Genomic DNA, 20,291 nt, shown 5'->3' with positions numbered 1-20,291 from the left:
AGAATCTGTATTTCTAAGATGCTTCCTATGATCTTGGTTTTGTTCACAAGTATTTTCTTCTACCCAAATGCATCCAAAAAGGCAGATGATAATGTATTTCTCTAAATAAACTCACTGAAAGGGCATAAAAATAATAAAATACAATTTATCCTTGGTTTTATGTATCTCGTTTAATGATATTTTAGAAAATATAAATGTCAATAGCTCTTACAGTACTGTTAGCTATAAGTTATGTACATCGCATACAAGGAAAACCTCTGCTTCCGAATGTTAGATGGCTGCAGACGTTTGTCTGCTCCCAATGACTGCTTGCAGTTAGTGACTTTGACTTTTACTGCTCTAGTCCTGACCTATATGTTTCTTAGAATCCAGCTCCCAATTACCAATTAAGTTGCATTTGACTTTGGGTCAAAAAGAGGAAGTGGAGACGCGCGGGTAATTCCACCAATCTGTGAAGAGGAAAGGCTATTGCTATAAAATGAAGAAAATAGGTTTTTTGAGAGACTTCTTACAGGTGTAAGACCATGTATAGGTGCACTTCCACAGTGAAATGTAACTTTAGCAGCCTAGCACAACACTTGAGGGAAGTTAGAGAAAGTAGGAACGCCTGCTGCTCGGTAGTCCAACAGCTTGTTTAGTGAAAGAAGCACTTGATATTTCTAAGTTTCGTTTAGACAAGCAATTGTCCAGCTCTCTGCTCACTCTGAATCCAGCCAGTGGGACGCTCGTCCATCCCACCAACTTTTCAGAAGGTAGCGAGGGATGGACTAACAGACACACTCATACATTGCAACCATATGAGCTGAGTGTAATTAAGAAGACAGACTTCTCTAAGCTATCTAGCATTAGGTGTTCTTGTTGGCATGAGCAATTAAAAGCATTTTCCAAGACTGGAAGAATATAGGCTCTCATCCTGCAAACCACTCCAGGTTCCTTTGTCTTGAGCACACTAAGCTGACTTTCCCCTTTCCTTTCTAATGCTTTCTGAAGAAAAATCTAACCCTCCATCACAGGCAGGCAAACATATATAGTAACCCGTCATTAATGTTGTTACAGAGGTACGCTCTCCCTTCTCAATGCATGGACAATCTAGTTTCTTGGACAGACAGATATTTACATCAGAAAATCCTCAACGAGCTGATAATCCTAGCAAGGAGGCCAAGGTGGGAATGGCTTCTTAATAGAAAAGGCATACATACAGCTGTCTCCTGAGTACATTTGTCTAGTACTAGTGGAAATAAGCTGTCCTTGTCATTGGTCCCTGCTGTGTTGTGCAGATAAGCAGGTGCCTTCAGCCTGCACCATTCTCATGTCACATAGCTACATGAGCAGTGGAAAGAAAATTGGAAACACGAGAGATTTAAGCCCCTTTAAAGGAAAAGGGAAATGTGAATTTGGGTGGGAAAAGTGAAGGTTTACTAAAAACCTGCTGCCAAACAGTCCATCGACTAATTCGCATGGTTTGGGGTAATTTTTACTCCTCCTGCTCTGAAAATAAAACAGGCCTATAGATGAGGAATGGGATTGACAATGCAATCTGTTTACAGGGTGTTATCCCATCGTTAATTTGTTTGGACTTCTGTAAAGTGCAACACCTTGCCTGCTGATTGGAGCTCCCCATTTGAAGTACAAGGGTTGTTAAGTGTTGCTACCATCACTGCGTTTTGAAAAACAAAGAGAGCTTAAACTTAAAAACGTTTAGGCAGCTGAGCTCAATGCTAAAGAACTGTATGAGTGCTCGCTTGGTGCTAACTGTCCTCCCTGTAAATGCATTATTCGGTATTTCTGTTGCTATTGCTGCTTAAAACAAGCGAAATAAACTCCTGAGTGGGTGCTCCTGATGTCTGCGGGCAGCCTTCACGGAGGTATCTAGTCAAGTGACGCCCAGGCGGGACTCGTACCTGGGACACATCATGCTGCACAGTGGTGCAAGAGTGTTTTCCGCCGATCCCCCAAGTTTTCCTCAAGTACTATTAGCAACTCCGGCTTTCCCGTCCCTAACCAGTTTTATAGAGCAGAATTCGTTTCAAGTTTACCACTAGACGCCCGTCTCCTCCAGCGCCCGGTCCGGAGAGCGCGCAGGCTTGTCGCAGGGCAATCTGGTGCAGCGGTTTGACTCCAGTTTTCCGCTAGCAGTTTGCGGGCGCGGACGGGCACGTCAAACCCTACCGCTGGCAGCGGTGAGCTCAGCAAGGGCCGGATGCCGGAGGGGCCGGGCCGCCGCCGCCGCGGCGCCTGCAAGAGCTGCCTTGGTTGCAATGCACGCCGCCGAGCCGAGCCGAGCCGGGCCGCGCCGAGCCGGGCCGGGCCGCGCAGGTGGGAGCGGCGGGCGCGGCCCCTCATTAGCGGCAGCCGCGCGCCCCGCCGCCACGCGCCGCGCAGCGCAGCGCCGTGCGCGGAGCCCCGCGCCCAGCCCCGGCCGCCGCCAGCCGCTGCCGCCGCCGCCCGGACAAGATGCAGAAGGGCTGGAAGAAGTACTTCGGGCAGAAGTCCCTCAGCGAGGTCACCATGGACGAGTACCTGGGCAGCCTGGGGCTGTACCGCAAGCTGACGGCCAAGGACGCCTCCTGCCTCTTCCGGGCCATCTCGGAGCAGGTGGGCGGCCGGGGGGGGATCTGCGGGGAAGCGCAGCTTCAGGCTAGCGAGGCCCTGCGCTAGAAACGGGGCAGCTTCCTCCTTCGTGCCCTGGCCGCTTCTCTCTTTCAGCTCTTCTCGTGTCAAATCCATCACCCGGAGGTTAGGAAAGCTTGCGTCTTGTTTATGAGGCGGCACCGGCGCAACTTCGAGTCGGTGAGTACCGCGTGCGCGGGTCTGTGCGCGCCCCTGGGCTGGGCTGGGCGGCGGCGGCGGCGGGGCGGGCAGGGCAGGGCAGGCGGCCGCCCCCTCCCCGCGCCGTGCTGCCCTGGCTCCGCCGAGCGTGGGGGCTCCCGCCCGGCCGGCCGCCCTTGTCCGCGTGTCGCGTGTTCCCCGTGAGGCAGCCGGGGCAGAGCTCGGGGTGTGAACGAGCCTGAGGATTTTTTGGGGGGGAGTCGGAAACCGTCAAGAGTTAGGGAGATATGCCTGTCGGTGTTTAGCCGTGGGGTGAAGTCGTGTTTGCGTTGCTCTGAGCCCGTCTGGATGATCTAGTAAGCATTAAAGGTGCTGCACGAAGGTTTTGCTTTGGCTGGTAAAAGCCAGTGAATTTTGGTGTTAGTGAGGGTTCAGCTTCTGCTAAAAACGATACTATCGTGTAGTCAGGTCCTTTCCTTGTCTTTGTGAGATTGAGCGTTGAGATACTGTTTGGTTGTTGTTTTTTTTTTTTTAATTAATACTACTTATTTATTTTTAACACTCCTTGCATTTTGCCCTGTGCTTACCTGCAGCTGTCCCGGGGTAATGGGAGGCATCTGACTGGATCTGAAGCTATTGCCTAGGCCGAGTGGTGTTTTTTATACAGCTCAGATGTGGTTTTTATTTGTTAGTTGTGATAAAACAACAACAAAAAAGTGCATTATGTACTCTAGAAGTGGAAAAAGTGGATGAGCATTTGTGCTGTCTTTTTATTTTTAATATATTTTAAGATTCTCTTGATATTTCCCCACTGGCCCCCCAAATCATCCCTGTGCCTGCAGGGGATGCAGCTGCAGGGGTATCCGCAGTCAGACCACAGCCCGTCAGAACCCCGAGGCGGTAGGACCTGGCAGAGTAGTCCCAAGCCTGGGTTGGGGTGGTGGTGAATTTTTTTTCTTTGGTGGTTGTTTGTGGGGTTTTTTTCCCTCCCTTTTCCCTCCCCTGCAACTTGCAGTAGGTGTCCTGTTTAACAGCTAGTAATGTTATCTGGCATAGTATTAGGGTTAGTTACAATTGTCAGCTGGTTAAGTTTGTGGTTTTGTCTCTCTCTCTCTCTCTCTCTCTCTCTCTCTTTTTTTTTTTTTTAATACTCCCCCCGCCCCCTTCTTTTGTTTAAAGTATGTGGAAGGGTCATTTGAGAAGTACCTGGAACGACTGGGGGATCCAAAGGTAAGACTGGTCTAATACTTGTGGAGGTACTAAAATTTGAGGAGAAAAGATCAGGAAAGTAATTTGGTGATGGCTTTAAATGTTTTATTGTCAATTAGGCCCCAATCCTGGGGTCTCGTTTGCACAGAGAATACAGAAACACTCGGTACAAATAAACAGTGTGTAAACAATATCGATTTCAGTGGGAGTTCATGTGAGTGTAAAGGAGCTATCTATACAGACCAGACAGCAAAGCTGAGGTCTCTCTCATGAGTCTTATTTACCATTGCAGCTTCTCCCTAAGGTAAAAGGAAAATGTATGAACTGTACCTCACAGCAGATGTTCATCAGGCTTTGTAACCCTTTTCTTCCTTCACTCCAGAGTTTGAATGCTAGGGTTTAAACTTATTTTTTTAACTAGTAAATATAGTGAATGCAGCAGTATCTGAAACAAATGCAGTGTACTCTTTTTTTTAAATAAGTATATTTGAGTGACTCCCTTAGGAATGGCTGCCAGAAGTAGCTCCATCTTTGGCCATTGGTTTGGTAATCACAGCCATCCCCTTTTGCAGATACTTCTGGAAATTCTTATGTCTCAATTCTTGATGCCTTTGTTGGTGTGCTTTTTTTTTTTTTTTTTTTCCTAAACAAACTGATGGATTTGGTTAGCTATCTTAATACTGCAGAGAGCTGGTATAGAGTTCCCAATGTTGAAGACGGCTCTGCTATTTCATGTAATTTCCTACTCTTGCATAGGAAAGTGCTGGCCAGCTGGAAATAAGTGCTCTATCAGTAATCTACAAGTAAGTGTCACTTTCCTACTTAAATTTCATTTTGTTTTGGACTACAAAGCATTTGGGTTCTGGTCTTCTTCCCCGGACCTTTATATTTGCGTGTTGCAGAGGCACTCGTGTTGTGAAACATGGTAAAAATGCCACCCTAACCGAGTTACTTTAACATCTAAGTGGGTCTCAGCACAATGTGCCCCTGTTCTGGTACTAGTTGTGTGCCCCATGGGGAGGGTCGATTTCTTGTAATGTTTATTTGGTATCTTTTCACTGATGTTGAACTCGGAAGTCGAATGCTTCCTTCCAGGGGTTGAAGGATGGAGAACGTGTGAAATGACTAGAAGCTGTGTGTAGTGGAAACACCGTGTGGCAGTTATAAGCATGGCTAAAACTCGGATGTGTGTTTCTGAAAGCTCTAGTAGTGAGGACTGCTTGGTGTGTCAACCCTGAAATTAGTTTGCAATGTTACATAAGCTTGCTGCAGGTGCTGGCTGTCTTGCTAAAAACGCTGCTTATTGCTGAACAAACAGTCTGACTCTCCAGTGGTAGAAAGAAGAACCCTCCCTTTGCAAACTGTATCTGTTCCAGTACTAAATGAACAAATTGGACTTTCACAAGAGTTGCTAGTTTCCTGTACTGAGGCTCTAATCCTTTCACAGGATGACTGAATCTCTTAGACTTAACTGTCCCACTGGCTGAGCACCTTGTCATAGGTATAAGTACCTGAGCTCATGTGATGCGTGCTTTTGTTATCAGTGACTAGATGTAACTGACTTTCTCGGATACCCCCTTCTCTAAGATGGGTGTAGTTTGCTCATCTAACTATTGCTTTATGATAGCATTAATTTATCAGAGAAAGTATTCTGCTCACTTTCTGTAAACCAACAGTGGATTCTCTAAACAGTTCCCTTCAAACTTCTTCATAACATGGTTCTACTGAAAGTGCACTCTTTCAAGTCTTGTTTTTCCTCTGCTTACCTAGTCGAGACTTTATTCTGTACCGGTACCCTGGAAAGCCACCCACTTATGCTACAGACAATGGCTTTGAAGACAAGGTGAGGAGAAGTGAGGCAACTTCCTACCCCTCCCCCTGACTCCTCAATTCCTCCAGCCCTGCTCAGTTGTACAAGCCTTGTTGCTTGAATCATGCTCTGGTAACTCCAGTGAAGAGTCTGTATCTCTTGCATACCTGGGGGGGGAAAAAAAAAAAAACTCCAAAGCTGGCTTCAGCTCATGGATAAGCAGGCTATTTGCACAATAATAAATTGAATTACAGTAGTTTCCCTTTCCATCTGAGAAATGGCTTGTGTGCTGTTCTCCTGCCAATTTTGTTTGTTATTCCAGTTAATTATTGGAAACAAGTTTAATTTTGGCAGGAAGGAGGAGCTTGCAGTTCCAGAATCTTCCTATTTGATCAGCTTTCATGTTCCTGAAATTTTGCTGATTAAAAACGCTTTCCACTGGTAACTTAACTAATCTCACTGGGTAGAGTGAAACATCTGGGCTGAGTCACTGAAGAGCAAAACAAGATAGATTTATCATATTTGTGAGGAGATGGTGTTCTCCATCACCCCTACGGCCTCTCTTTGAGAAGTCAGATGGGGTGTGTGGTTTTTCTTCCTGAAGAGGAGAAATTAATGGGAATGTATTAATCTAACAAATTGGTGCATTTCCGTGACATACAAATTGAGCCCAGTTAAGAATCTGAGCTATTGGAACAGCGTATCTTCACAACAAAATTACTATTGGAGGAAAAAATGAACTTAAAGGAGAAATATTCTGTATAACCTCCTATCTGACCCCCTCGTGGTTTTTCTGTGATTGTGTAGGTGTGCCGGCCCAATTATGTGGGTGGCTCAGGTGGTCTGCCAGTGAAGTCGCTGCAGTATGGATTTCAGTATGGGCTATTATGCTTGCTCAAGTGGCTAGTCTGCTCTGAAATCTGTGCTGCAGCAGCTGTTTTGTTCTAGGTTAGTACTGCTGTCTTGGCTTGCTTGCCTGCCCGCGCTTGAGTTGCACCTAGATTGTCCCTTTCTTTCCCATGTAGTTTAATCTCCCTCCAAAAGGAGTGTACTTCTAAAAACTATGCAGCGTGGCCTAAATGTGCTTTTGTCCTAGAAGGCTTTACCACCAGAGCTCTCATTAAGTGTTGGCACCTGTGTGTCATTAGCTTGCATGCAGAGGCGGCAGCTCTTTCTAATGTTGCATGCCCTCACTGAGACAGGTTGTGTTGGCGGAAGACATAGCGCGCACCAAATAAGAGCCCTGGCATCCCAGCTGCTGCTGGCTCCCTGTGAGGCGTCCTTGCTGGCACTGTGCTGACAGCTGCAGGCTGCCGAAGGGCTTCTGCCAGTCGAAGTTGCTGGCGGTCATGTGCCAGCCTGAGTTTTGATGGTGTTTGTGCTTAATTGGTGGGTTGGTGCACACACTGCAAAAAGCAGCCTTTGTGGACTGAATTGCATCATGTGAGCAAGGCTTTATTGAAAGCTAGAGTAGAGTCCACGTATAAATGCTACTCTTCTAGTCCCGCAGGTAGGGAAGTGTGAGATGTGCCTTTGATGCTTGGACAGTGTACTTCAGGGATTCTGCATGTAATGGCTTGTATTTATTTTACCTCTTGAACAAATGTTGGTTTTGGAGTTAAGCTGGAAACAAACTATTGTTTCATTGTTAACACAGCATAACATACAAGTCAACTGTTTGTATAAAAGATACAATTATTCATAGAATTTAACTAGAATTCAATTCTAAGCTGGTTTTACAGCTTTTTTTTTTCTTATTTATATTGATGATTATAATTATTTTCTTGAACTTGGTATTGGCTGTAGAATGGAAGAATAACATAGTCTTGAGTTAGGATATCAAATAGGCAATGTTGGATTTTACGTCATTCCATCCTAAAGCCTTTTTTTTATTTTCCCAGATTTTACTGTGTTGTTCCGGCAACGGCCATTATGACTCTGTGTATACAAAACAATTCCAGGCAAATGCTGCTATTTGCCAGGGTAAACTTGAAACTTCTTTTTCTATGAAAGAGAATTGTCTTTTCATGTTTCTAGGCAGTGTTCTGGCTTGTGTTTTTTTTTTTTTTTTTTTTTCCCAGGGGAGGGGGAGTGGGAGGGAGAGACAAGGAAGCTCATTTATGATATACTTCTATATACGTACAGTTGTTATACTGTCTGTGAAGTGGGATATTGGACCAGATGTCTTTCAGAGGTCCCTTTTGACTGAAGTTATTCTTTGATTATCTCCTTAATTGAATTTAATATAACTAGTACCTTGTAACCTTTGCTTACCTTCAAAGTTCCAGCTGTTCTTGTGCATCTGGTATTGTGTTAACTTGTTTTGAGCTTTGTGTTGATTTGTCTAGCTGTATTGTATGAGATCCTGTACAAAGATGTGTTTGCCATGGATGAGGAAGAATTAAGGTCGGCAGTTGAGATGTTTCGAAGTGGGTCTAAGAAGAACAGAAACAGTGGCTCTGTAGGAAGTGAGGATGCAAACTTCGATTGTCTTCCTGAAAAAGTGTCAAAAAATTCACCAGAAAAGAGGTAGTATTTGGGGAAAGAATATGGTAAAGGGGAAGCAAAGGAATTAAAACCCTGGCAAAGGGCAGGAATTTAGTAGGCTCATATCTCTGTTTCTTTGAATGCTGATGGGGTTCTGGCCTTTTGTTTGTTTTGTTTTTAAAAAAAAAAAAATCCCCTCCCTCTTGTATCATGACACAAATGCAAAGCTGAAGTGTATTGTGGAAGAGGCAGTGTGCTTTCCATGGAGCTGGAAAGTGTCATGCAACTGAGCATCCTCTGCTGCAGTTGTGGGTGGCTCTGTAAAATGGCAATTTGTAAATAACCTTGTTCCTTATGTCATTACAATTCCCCTTTAGTGAGAAACTGTTAACTCTTCAAAGCCTCTATAGCCCTGTAGAGGCAATAGTGCTCTCAAAGATGAGCTCTATTTATTTTCTTGTTTGTCCATTTTTAGCAGAATTGTGCTCCAAATAGACAATTAAATGGTGGCATTATTCATAAAGCTACTGTGTAACCACTGTCTGTTGGATCACTGGGGGTCCTGCAAGTGAGTGGGCGGAAAGTACCTATGGAAACCCTCGTATCCTGTGTTGATCACCTTACCAAAGGGTTTGAGGGATGGCTTTGACTGTTACTGAACACCTGTGGATGATGTTGGCTTGATAGGGAACTCCTGGGCTTAGAGCACAGCGCCTTGTGGCGCTCTTGCAGTGCAAGAGTTCAATGCCTGTCAGTGAGATTTTGTTGACTGATCCTTATGCAACATGGTGGCTGTTGTTCGAGGGGTGGGTGTTGGAACAGGTAAAGGTGTGGGCTTTTTGTTTGTGTTTTCTTTTTGTTAGTTTGTTTTCCTTGAAATTAGAACAAGACTTGCTGGCCTTCACTGTACTGCAGTAATAGCTAGTGTGAAAGGCAAAATCTACCACTTGATGGCACCGTGGTGCTTTTATTTGGTCATGTGAACATTCATTTGATTTTGATCCTGGTTAGAAATTATGCATTATATCTTTTGTAATCTTATCTTAAATTGCTTAGAGTGGAAGACTGGGAAGGCAATAACATTGACAACGCACCTGAAGATAAATTCAAGCAAGGCGCTGAAGAAGCAAAGGTTTGGCAGTTAGGGAAAAATGCTGCCCCCCTCCCCCAGTCATGTCATGTTACCTTGGTTAAGGTTAAATCTTTATTTCCACTTTTAAAAAATTCCCACCTTGGGAGGGGGTGGCTCATGCGTCTTGTGACTATCATCTGCCTAGTTTTGGTTTGCCCTTGCGTTTGTCTTAACCTCAGAAAGGACAGAGGGCTATCCAGTTTTTGTTTTTTTCCTAGCCAACTTTTTCCCAAAGGTGGAACTTAGCAAGCATTTCCTGGTGTGTTCTTTATGATTTAACTCTGTTCTTTTTCATTTTGAACACGATATACATTAATTTGCTGGAGTTGGTTTAAAAAAAAGCTTCAGAAAACTGTTTTCAGACATACTGAATAGCTGAAATTCCCGCTAACTGGGAAGCCATGGCTTCATTGGTCTTGGCTAGCTTCCTTTGATACTCTTTGAGTAAAGAGCGTGCCAAGCGTTACTCCTGAGCCTATTTTAACCTTTTCACAGTCTGTTTGCTCAGCTGAAGAATCTGTATGCACGTTCATATTTTTGGGCTTTATTATTAAAGCAAACCTACCGGAGGTGGAAAAAGTTGGGAGCATAGTGTGTGCGCATATGTTAAAATGATCTGCAGATGCTGGTAGGATAGAAACTATTCTGGACATTGCACACACACTTGTTAATTTTAGTCCATTTCAACTCTATTTTTAGCCTCCAGAAAATCCACCAAAGATGCCTTTTCCATATAAAGTGCTAAAAGCTCTGGACCCTGAGATCTATCGAAATGTAGAGTTTGATGTTTGGCTGGACAGCAGAAAAGGTATATTTAAATTTAAAAAACAAAAACTTTCTATACTGCACATAATGTTAACCTTATGGATTTATGAGGTTCATGGCACGTTTCAGCACAACTGAAATGCGAAGGGCGGTGGTTACCCAAGTAGGTAGTTGTAGGCTGTACATCCTCTTGCCAGTAGCTGAATTCCTGGCTTGATTTCACAGTACTAAATACACTGCTTCTGATTCTATAGAATTATAATAAGGTTGCTAAAAATCTGATCTCTTCGTGTTTTCTATACCACGTTTACTAAAATGTCAGATTTGAAGTAGAGTACAAAATGGAATTTTGCTTTACACTGCTGTCATATCGGGAATCACTCAAGTTTGAGGGTTTGTGTATGTGTGTGTATATTTGTGTGTGTTCTTATCATTTTTGGTAGCAGCAGCTGTGCAAGGATTCCCGCTTTCCATGCGTGCTTTTGGCCTCAGTGTTGTATAATAATGAAGGTGTCAAGTTGAGCATTGAGATCTGCCAAAAGAGATGACTTGTCTCTTTCTTCCCAGCTCCCCTGGGCTTGAACAGCATGGAGGAGATCTCAAGGTCTTCATGGCTTGGGTTAGATAGCTGCAGGTTTGCATATCTTATGTGGCTGCTCTTTAGAGGAAGAAGTTGCCAAGCGAGATGAGGTTTGAGGGATGCCTGACCCCAAATCTTCTGCATACTGAAGAACTGGAGTGTTTTATAACTGCATAAGTAATAATGAGAGTCATTGAAATTCTTGGAGCAGGGTATAGCAACTAATTATCTGTATAGAGTGCGAATGTGCAGAGGATCTAGGCAAGAAATGAGGAAAAGTCTGTTGAAAGCTAGCAGCAAGGGAGATGTTAGGGGATGTTGGTTTTTCTGGGCAGCATCTCATTTTTACAAAGTGCCAACAGGGCTCTGGCAATACAAGGTATGTCCAGCATTCTTAATACCATACAAGTATTGAAGTAATAATGCTACTTGATGCAGTATCTAGATGTTATTCATTGCCTGTAACTCTAGCCTGGTTATGGTTTATGTTACAAGAACAGCTTCAGTTGCTTCATTATCACTGTGGGGAATGTTCAGCCATGCATAGGGGAGTAATTAACTCATTTAATTAACTCATGGCTTACGACTAGTAGTTGGGTGTAGTCCTGAAATCATGAAGTACTTGTAGGTATGCATGAAGAAAGAACAGTAGTTTAAAGTAGATTTTCCTTTATTTATTTATTTTAGAGCTTCAAAAAACTGACTACATGGTGTTTGCTGGGAGACAGTACTACTTAGGAGACAAGTGTCAGGTTGGTACTCGAAGCAGATTCAGTTATGAGAAGTTACTAAAGTTATTTTAAGTGAAGTATGGTAAGTCATGAAATCCTCCAACCTCATAGACTTTTCCAAGACTCTTCTTATTCTCTTCCCTGTACCTATTAATCTGTCTTTTAATTACGTTTTGTTCAAAAAAATCTAAGCTTAAGCATTGGGTAGTATGATGAAAAAGCTGCTTTGAAGTTCACAACGAACTTGTAGTGATACGTATTCTGCCAGCGTGGAAGTTCCAGACTGAGAACTCAAAATACACAGGTAAGTGTTTGAGGCAGTTATGTACTAGGTTTCCACTGGGGGTCACCAGCAGGTTTGGCCAGTCTTACCCCTACTCAACAGTAACGTAGCAGATATTTCCCTAAATAAAAAAGGAAACCAAAAAAGGGAGGGGAGGAGGGGCAAGGTAAGGCCAGGAGATGTTGAAAGGAAGGTCAGCTTGCTTCATGTTCCCATGTTGTATGGAGCGAGGGCTTTTTTTTTTTTTCTTTATCGCTTTGTTTGAGGTAGTACTGATGACTCATTCAGTGACTTGTTCCTAGCTGAGTAGAGCTTTCCTTTCCAGTTTCCTGTTTTATCTTCTGTTCTGCTGAAATTGTTAAATAACGGCCTTCCTGGTAGTTATTTGCTTGGCACAAGGTATAAAAATAAGTTAAGTGTTGGAATCTGTCGTCTTACCTTGTTTTTGCTCACAAGTTTCTTTGCGATGTCTCCTTTCTCTTCCTTCATTCCTCAGGTTAGTATAGCACTCTTTATTTAGCTGCCATGTTGAAGAAATATTTGAGACTCTTGGGCCAACTCAGTAATCTTTGGCCAGCTAGAAAACAGCCTTTGTTATCAGTGGATTGTAGACAGTGTTCTGATTCCTCTGATACCATTAGGGCTTTTTTTTAGCGCTTCCCTTATTCTCTCTTCAGGTACGTTTGGAACCTGGAGGTAAGTATTACAACGCTCATATCCAGGAAGTTGGACAGGATGGCAACACAGTGACTGTGTTCATTGAAGAACTAGCAGAAAAGTAAGCAATTTGATGACAACTTAAAACTGCATTTCATGTTTGCTGAACAGTTTCTGGTTGTGTCTGTGTATGCTTTGATCTGACAGATGCCATAAGTGGGATTATTAGGCTACTCTGAGAAGAAAAGAGAATCCAGACTCAAATATAAAGAGAGGCTTTATAGGAGATATGCTTTCTTGCTGGCTATCACTGTCCATTTAAAATGTTGCAGGAAAATTATTCTATTGGATTTCTAAGGACCAAAGTCAGTACTGTGGTGATTATTGAGTAGCCTTGCTCTTCTGTCTCTTCTCTGGACTGCAAAAAGCAATCTTTTCCACTTGGGTTGAATTCACAGACAGCGAATTATTCGGTTACTGGCTTCTCTGGAAGCTTTACGTTGTTGCCAAATATTCAGCTTTTTGGCTGCTCTTCTAACAACAAATCTAATCACTTTCTCCACCTTGCTGTTTAAAGCATTCCCCCTCCCTCGAATTTAAAATTAGGCTTGTCTACGTACTGTGTTCAGTTGTACCTCTGAAAGCATGTGAATATAGAGAAGAAATTCAACCCAGCAGGCTGGTAGGATAGCATTGAGATGAAATCCTACCTTGTCTTTTTTTAATATACAAATAACAGTAAGGTGCTGGATATCAGAGAAACAGTATAAGATGGTAGGGTACTTGCAGGAAGAGTTGGGGAGTATAAGTTTGTCTCTATCTTCCCACGTTTTTTAAGACTCTGAAAAAGCTAGCTTATGTATTGGAGTTGGAATCATTAACTATAACGTTTTAAATGCAGGTCCATTTACCTCAGAATGAAGGGGGCAATTTTGAAATCTAGGTGTCTCGTGTTTAAAGAGAGATTGACTTTTGATGTTGCTTCGGTTTTTGTTTCCGTGCAGTTAACGCGCAATGTATTTTTGCAGCACTGCTGACATCAATATCTTTCATGTAGGCATACAGTTCCATTGGCGAACTTAAAACCAGTGACGCAAGTGGCACCTGTCCTTGCTTGGAATGTGGTTCCCAGCCGCAAAGGAGGAAGCTATCAGAAAATAACAGGTGGATACTTCTCAGGATTAGGTTTGTACTGGGTTTCAATGTTTTTTCCCTTCTGAAGGAAAGAAGACCAGTTTTAATAGCAGCAGTCTTTAGATATTGAAAGTGACTTAACCTTAAAACTTGGCACTGCGGGGGACTTGTGTAACATGATTATTCACAGAGAAGGATGAATTTATCCTTGCAAAATAGCAAGTCCATTGAAAATACATAGTAGGGTTAATATTGCTCAAAATTACCAAGAAGAAATTCGGCATTTGAGAACCATGTATAAAGCCTGGGTCCATGTGTCGAGGAATTTGTCTGAGTTGGCCCTATCGGGGATATATGGAAGAACGAGGGCTCCTGTAGTCAAGTAGATACAGACTTCATTTGTTTGATGTGGAGAATGGTTTTGTAATAATAAGTAAAAGGAGCCTTTATGAAGATATTTTTAATACTGAGATTAGTAGTTTGGTCAGCTGAAACTGGGAGAGTATTTACGTATGTGAGACACTATATTCTGCTCATGTTTTTAGAATGCCCATTTGAGGTTTCAAAATAATGGCATGCAGTTTGCATACTTCGGATGCTTTTTTGGGGTGGATTATTGTGTCCAAATACTGACTCTTTTCAAATGATAGAATAGAACTCTGGAGTAAGTTGTTTAAGATGCTTGTGTAAGCCTCTCTCTTCTGTCCTAAATTGAAACTGCAGAAATGGATATGAAAACACGGAAGAGACTGCTTAAGAAAGTCCGTGGAAAGGAAGTTTTTATGACTGTGGCTTATAGTAGAGGTCAGCCAGTTCTTCCACCCCGGCTACAGCACGGTGTTCCTTCAGGGCGATCTTCTCCAGTTCACTGCTCACAGGGTGGTGGAAACATGGCACCTTATGAACCCTATCATCCTCAGAATCCTGCTCAGAGACATAGCCGTGGATTTGGGATGCCGAGGTATGAAGCCTTGAAAACCTACTGGAGATCACCATTCGTTCTCTATTCATGCTTGCTGCAGACTAGTTGGGACAGAGTTTGTGCTATTTAGTAGATAATTCTACAAGCGAGTTCCATCTGAGAGGCCCTTCCTGGTAATTGCACCTTTTACCCTTTAAACTTAGGGGATCTGCCCGATTTATAAACAGGCACAACATGGTTGGCCCTCAAATAGCATTCTACCCCAGTCCAGGAAAGAGATGCTATCAGAGCTATGACAATTTCTCCTACAGGTCCCGGTAAGTGAATATAAACCTATTTACAAAACATTGCTCTAAAAAGGTTGGGGAAGGTGATGGGAGAGGCGTGGGGAGGGCTGAGTTGGCTATTAACGGCATGATAACAAATAACGGGAATATTGTGCACCTCCAAAAACAGAGTTTAAAACTGAGCAGCAAAACCAAAGTGACACTCCAGACAGTTGTGATCCTTAACCTCTTTTCTCCTTTTTAAAGTTCATACAGCCGTAGTCGCCGTCAGATGCAGTGTGTGAATAAGGAATGTCAGTATGGGTTTGTACCAGAGAATGGAGAGGAGCCTCAAGGATCAGAAGAAACAATAACTTTCTATGAAATTGAAGAAGGGGATGAAACTGCTTTTCCTGCTCTACCAGTAAGTTATAGCAAGAGACTTGTTTAAAAATTTTGAAATTAAAAAGAAAAAGCTGTACAAATGCACAGCGCTTCTTCACCTGAGTACACAGCATCTCTGCTTCCTGGTATGAGCTTTAGCAGTGAATGTATTTTGGAGAAGTGAAGGCTGACATGAGTCTAGATCCTGCAAAACCTGCTTAAAATCTCAGTTTTTCTAAGTGTTTTGCATGTCCTGCCACCACTATCCTCAAGCAGCAGTTGTTTTATTTTATATTTAGTATATTTTGATACGGGTAGGGTCACTTTTATTCTTTTTATTGCAGTTTGATAATGAGGTTTGGAGAGAGAGAACAAAAAAAAAAATCCCTTCCTGTTCTGGATGTCTGCTATCTAGGTCTAAACATTGTGGGAGTAAGCTCTTCACTTGTTTGCCATGCTGTAATTTATGATTTGTGTAACTAGATTCAGAAGCTGCATAGTGATAGTCTGGGTTGTTGTAACGAATTTATGGTTGTGATACCTTGGAGTAGCATGCTGTTCCTGAAACAGTTTCTTCTGCTACAAAAACAGGAGGAAAAAAAAAATCTAGACTTCTTTTTAAAATAGTCTTGATGGCAGGTCTATAGATGAAGTGACACAGTATTCTTAATCTTTAAAACCAATCTTCTATTTATTTATTGTAAGTCTAAACTTGGTGCAAACTGCTGCAAAAAATCAGTTGATGTTTAGCTATCTGAAGAGGAAAGTAGATCTTCTAAAAGCTGGTAGATTTGAAACTTCTTTATTGCACCACAGCAGTGAAATTCATAAATGCAGCCTTACTTAAATAGTGAGAGAGAGGGAGGGAATCTGCTCAGGGTTATTTCAGCAGCTGTTTTTGGTTCCTATGCTAGATCTGTGATTGTTGCTCTGTGACTTCATCCAAGAGTGTCAAGTAATAAAGACAGATTATCCTGAATACTTTTTTCCCCAGACACGAGATCAATATAGCTTAGTAGCTTTCCATCCCTATTGCTAGGCTAAATAGTTGCAGCTGCTAGTGAATAATTTTTCATGTTCGTTCAACCACTCTGTTATTGTCAATGCCAAAGCCTTTTCTCTGTCTCTTCCTTGTCTTGTTTAGTAAAGGAATATAACATTTCCTGGGGAAAGATGCATCTCACTGAAAACTCTACCATCCTACTAGAGGCCTGGTGGGAGAATCTTCTGACTCTCGACCTCTACTTCAACCTTGGAAATCTTACAAGCCTCTCTGAGCGCTTTATCGATTTCATAGCCATCATGTCTTCTGAGGAGAATTTTGAGTGTCACCTTAGCCATCACGAAAGAGTGAATTAACTTCTTTTACTCATGCTTCTCATAATCCTCTGTTCCTGCTTCTTCAGAAAACTCTAGATTTTTAAATCGTGGTGCAGCTAAGGAGTGACTTTTCCATGCAAAGACAAAGGGCACATGAAGAATTGCAGTGGTCTCATGGGAACCCTAATGGGTGCTGGTCTTTTAGAAGAGTCAGACTTGCATGTGTGGGTCCAGTTAGTGCAGACGGTGGGGTCTATGCTGCTTGCCTGCCTCATGGGTTTCTCCAGTTGTGGCTAAAGACAGTCTCTCCTCCTTTGAGTTGGAGTGTTTGGATTAACTGCTCTGTTGCTGGTTTGGTGGGAGTGTTCCAGGATGAAGAATGTGGGAGCGTATGTTGGAGGTAGATAGAGAATCTTGGCCTGCTGTCTGCACCCCCTTTTCCAGCTTCATTTTAACCTGAAACAAAGCTGACTAAACTCTGGAGTGGAGCAACTTAAATGTGTTGCATGGGACAGTGATAGGCTTTCAGAGATCAAATTACCAAATGTGTGCTGGGCGGGACAAAAGGTAAAAAGGAAAGAAAAGTGTCCACAAGTATTTTGCTGTATGGAGGATGCGTAGGAACAGCACACAAACTGCAGTTAGAGTAAGCGTTGGTTGCAGCAGACTTGTTCTGCCAGTCTGTTTCAAGATGATGGGAAGCTCTGTGTGCCTGTGGAGCAGGGAAAGGCTATACTATTCTTAAATATGCACTACTGATTTTTGCTTTTCAGAGCCAGGGTAGCCCTGCTCCCATTGTGCATGGTCCAGCAGGGTTCTGGGTAGCAAGGAGAGGCCCTAACTCTGTTCCAGCTAACAAGCAGACCCTGAATTCCTCAGAGGAGGAAGTGGAAGAAACAAGTGAAAACGGTGAGTCCTGAAAGGACTAGTGGGAGGAGAGAAAAGACAAAAGGTCAAAGATCTGCAGCGTGCTTCTGATCATCAAAGTGGGTTGCTTAGTTCTCCTAAAGATCCATTTATTGCAAGCTTTGAACATGTGTGTGAGTATGTTATTTTTTTCATTGCCCGACAGGGATGTGTCATGGTTTCACTTAAGCTTGCTAGACTATCCCTCTTTTGATTGCATAGGTCTGTAGCAAGACAACTTGTTGCTTGAAAATGCATGGTGTAGACTGCATTTGGTGATGGCAACCTTGATACTTGGTGGAAGAACTGAGCAAACTTGCTGAGATGACAGTGTCTCTCAGTATACTGATGCTTTCTTTAGCTTTTAACTATATACATACACTTTTAAGTATATTAAGTCAAACTCTGCTATGCTGTGATTAAGTTCTAGAAACTCATTTTTTTGGACTGGATTTTGTTTGTTTTCTAGAAGTGTCTGAGATAGGGCACTTATCTTCATATTTCAACTTTGAAAACAAGGAGTTCTAGAGAGTGCTAGTAACTCTTTCTTTTCTTATATTTTTCTTAGCCCTACCAAATCAGTTCCCACAATTTACAATGGAGAAGCCTTACAAATGGAAACTGTCTAATTTTATCATCTTGGTTCTGCTATAATGCTTGCCTCCGAACAGTTAGAGCAATGTAGCGTGTTACGTTGTGCTGTTTGTTTGAAGGACTTTCTTCCTGTCCCCCTCCAGAATACTTCAGTTTCAGTAACCTCTTTCTCTGTTCAGAATGTGCCCTCTTTATCCTGTGTTCCAAGACAGTAATTATTTTCTAGGTTTTAAATCAAACCATGAACTCCTTCTTGGGTTTTTTGAGGGGGAGTGTTCTCTCCTCCCCCCCCCCCCCCCCCAAAAAAAAAAAGTTGACAAAATGAAAGCTAATGTCTAATACCTTAAAGTCTGTAATCCTAGAAATACAGTGACTTCAAACAGAGCTATAATGTAGATTGGAATTTTAACCCAAGTTTAAGTTTGTCTTGGTATCTACAGGTGGAGGCAGTGACTCAGGATTTAACAGCTCATATAACGTTAATAGAGGGAGCTGACAGTGCTGCTTCAGATCCTTTAAGAAAAGTGGTAACAGCACAGTGGTAACAGGTTCCTGTTTGGCACTGTGTGGTGGGTGTTTATTTTTCCCCTGAAGGTAGCTCAGTTCATGTTAACGCTTCAGCATCTGCTGTTGTGGTAGCTTCAGCTTTAAACCCTCCTCTCCCTCCCCCTCCCCTAAATCAAAGCTTCGTGTTCTCTCTCTTCTAGGGAAATTTCATGAAGAATATCTCTATGCACCTTCAGGTAAGTAAAATTTGATCTCTTCTGATGCAACATGTGATGATTGCAATGCAATCGTTACAATCTTATAAGTTTCTGAAAGATTAGATTTAATGCACTTTCTCAATTAACCTTGCCCATGCCCTCCAGATCCAGACTGTGAAACTGCAACAGTATTTAGTTCAGCAGAACCTACAGCAAACTTGGTAAGATTTAGTCATGGTCTATTTGGATTAGGATTCCCCGAAGTACTTGGCATTCTTCGTAGAAACTACCCTTGGAAGCAGGCTTAGTGTAGCAGGTCAGAGACTGTTTTTGGAAGAAAGGAATGATGGTTTCATTTATTTCTCCCTCTTATTTGCCTCTTAAATAGCAATTTTTTTTTTGTCTCCCAAGTTTGCGAGTACAGTCTGAATGGTACTAGGTATGTGTTTTCTCTTTGCCCAGGGCAAGGTAGAAAATCATTAATGTATTTTGAGTCCTATTTACTCTTCTTTCCTGCTCCAGATAGCCCTTACTTTTATCATGCTATGCTGCAAATCCCATTCCAGTTAGTCTTACTCATCTACTGTGGAACTGGATAGATCTCATCTCTGATAGAACCAGCTTTGAATTTTTTGTTACCTAGAACTAGATCAAGGGCTACCACTTCTCCCTTCGCTCACCTGCTGGTCTACAGTGGGTGTGAAAACTAGTCTTACGAATGTCAGAATGAAACTGGTTTTGCTCCAGTTGCAAAGTTTCTGTTTTCAGATTATTTATGTGTGTGTGTATATATATACACACGCACACATCCACAATTACACACACTAGAAGCTTAAAAACTTTCTAATCTTGTGAATTCTCTGCCTCTTAAATGGATCAAACTTTGCTTTGGACTCCCTTCAGGAAGAAGGGACAGTGTCTGTGTCTCCTCAAGATGGAGGTGCTTCCTACAGCTATCCCCAGAAGGTAATAACTAGCACTTTATTGTGGCAGCCCTGTGGGGAGGTGACTGCTGCACTCGATCACTCTGAGTTCTGCCTTCTCGTAGTCTTGTAGCAAAGAATACAATCCCCTGTAAGTATAAGCAAATATAAGCAAAATAGAAGGGTGGGAAGATGCGTTGCAGTTGTTTGCAATTCTAAACAGGTATTTTCAGGTTGGGATTTTCAAGCCAACTTTGAGGGAACTTGGATAACTAGCTGCCTTAAATGTATTTTGGAAGTCCTAGCTGTAATGCGAACTGAGAATTTTTGAACTATGTTATGTCTAAAACCTGTATAGCCTTTCTCAAAGCTGGTGTCTAGAGTCAGCGTGCTGACATTCTGTCTCTTTGGCAGGTGATAGTGAATTCTGCAGTAATCTCAACCTCCACCTGTGTTAATGCTGCTCCAGCTACAGTCTTCTCAAATTCTGCTGCTTCCTCTCAAGCCAGTGTCACGACAGCTGTTCCCCCGCAAACAGCAGTTCAACCAATCCTAGTATCTCCCCCTTCTATAGGGAGGCCAGGTAGGTTGTAGGATAAGGCAAGGGATCAAATCTCTAGGCTTTCAGTTACTGTACTCCCCTTCCATTTTTCCCTTGCTCCACTAATCCAAAACAAATATTGAAACAAATATTGAAACACTTCTAGAGAACTTC

The 20,291-nt window shown here is 42.6% G+C and overlaps 1 protein-coding gene across 1 annotated transcript in view; it reads left to right on the top strand.

Moving 5' to 3' along the window:
- ALG13 (ALG13 UDP-N-acetylglucosaminyltransferase subunit) overlaps positions 1-20,291 on the top strand; it is a 33,598-nt gene that overhangs the window by 4,610 nt on the left and 8,697 nt on the right. The window contains exons 5-25 of the mRNA XM_068957532.1: positions 1,855-1,967; positions 2,383-2,595; positions 2,707-2,790; positions 3,949-3,999; positions 4,735-4,781; positions 5,749-5,821; positions 7,690-7,771; positions 8,137-8,317; positions 9,332-9,407; positions 10,107-10,215; positions 11,440-11,504; positions 12,444-12,544; positions 13,481-13,608; positions 14,281-14,518; positions 14,683-14,796; positions 15,013-15,169; positions 17,223-17,358; positions 18,657-18,692; positions 18,819-18,874; positions 19,557-19,619; positions 19,991-20,159. Coding sequence (XP_068813633.1) covers positions 1,855-1,967; positions 2,383-2,595; positions 2,707-2,790; positions 3,949-3,999; positions 4,735-4,781; positions 5,749-5,821; positions 7,690-7,771; positions 8,137-8,317; positions 9,332-9,407; positions 10,107-10,215; positions 11,440-11,504; positions 12,444-12,544; positions 13,481-13,608; positions 14,281-14,518; positions 14,683-14,796; positions 15,013-15,169; positions 17,223-17,358; positions 18,657-18,692; positions 18,819-18,874; positions 19,557-19,619; positions 19,991-20,159 — 2,292 coding nt within the window. The remainder of the gene's footprint in view (positions 1-1,854; positions 1,968-2,382; positions 2,596-2,706; positions 2,791-3,948; positions 4,000-4,734; positions 4,782-5,748; positions 5,822-7,689; positions 7,772-8,136; positions 8,318-9,331; positions 9,408-10,106; positions 10,216-11,439; positions 11,505-12,443; positions 12,545-13,480; positions 13,609-14,280; positions 14,519-14,682; positions 14,797-15,012; positions 15,170-17,222; positions 17,359-18,656; positions 18,693-18,818; positions 18,875-19,556; positions 19,620-19,990; positions 20,160-20,291) is intronic.

The sequence above is a fragment of the Struthio camelus genome, chromosome 11, assembly GCF_040807025.1.
Source record: "Struthio camelus isolate bStrCam1 chromosome 11, bStrCam1.hap1, whole genome shotgun sequence".
Lineage (NCBI taxonomy): Eukaryota > Metazoa > Chordata > Aves > Struthioniformes > Struthionidae > Struthio > Struthio camelus.
The sequence above is the reverse complement of the archived record's forward strand: the minus strand, read 5'-3'. Positions and strand labels throughout refer to the sequence as shown.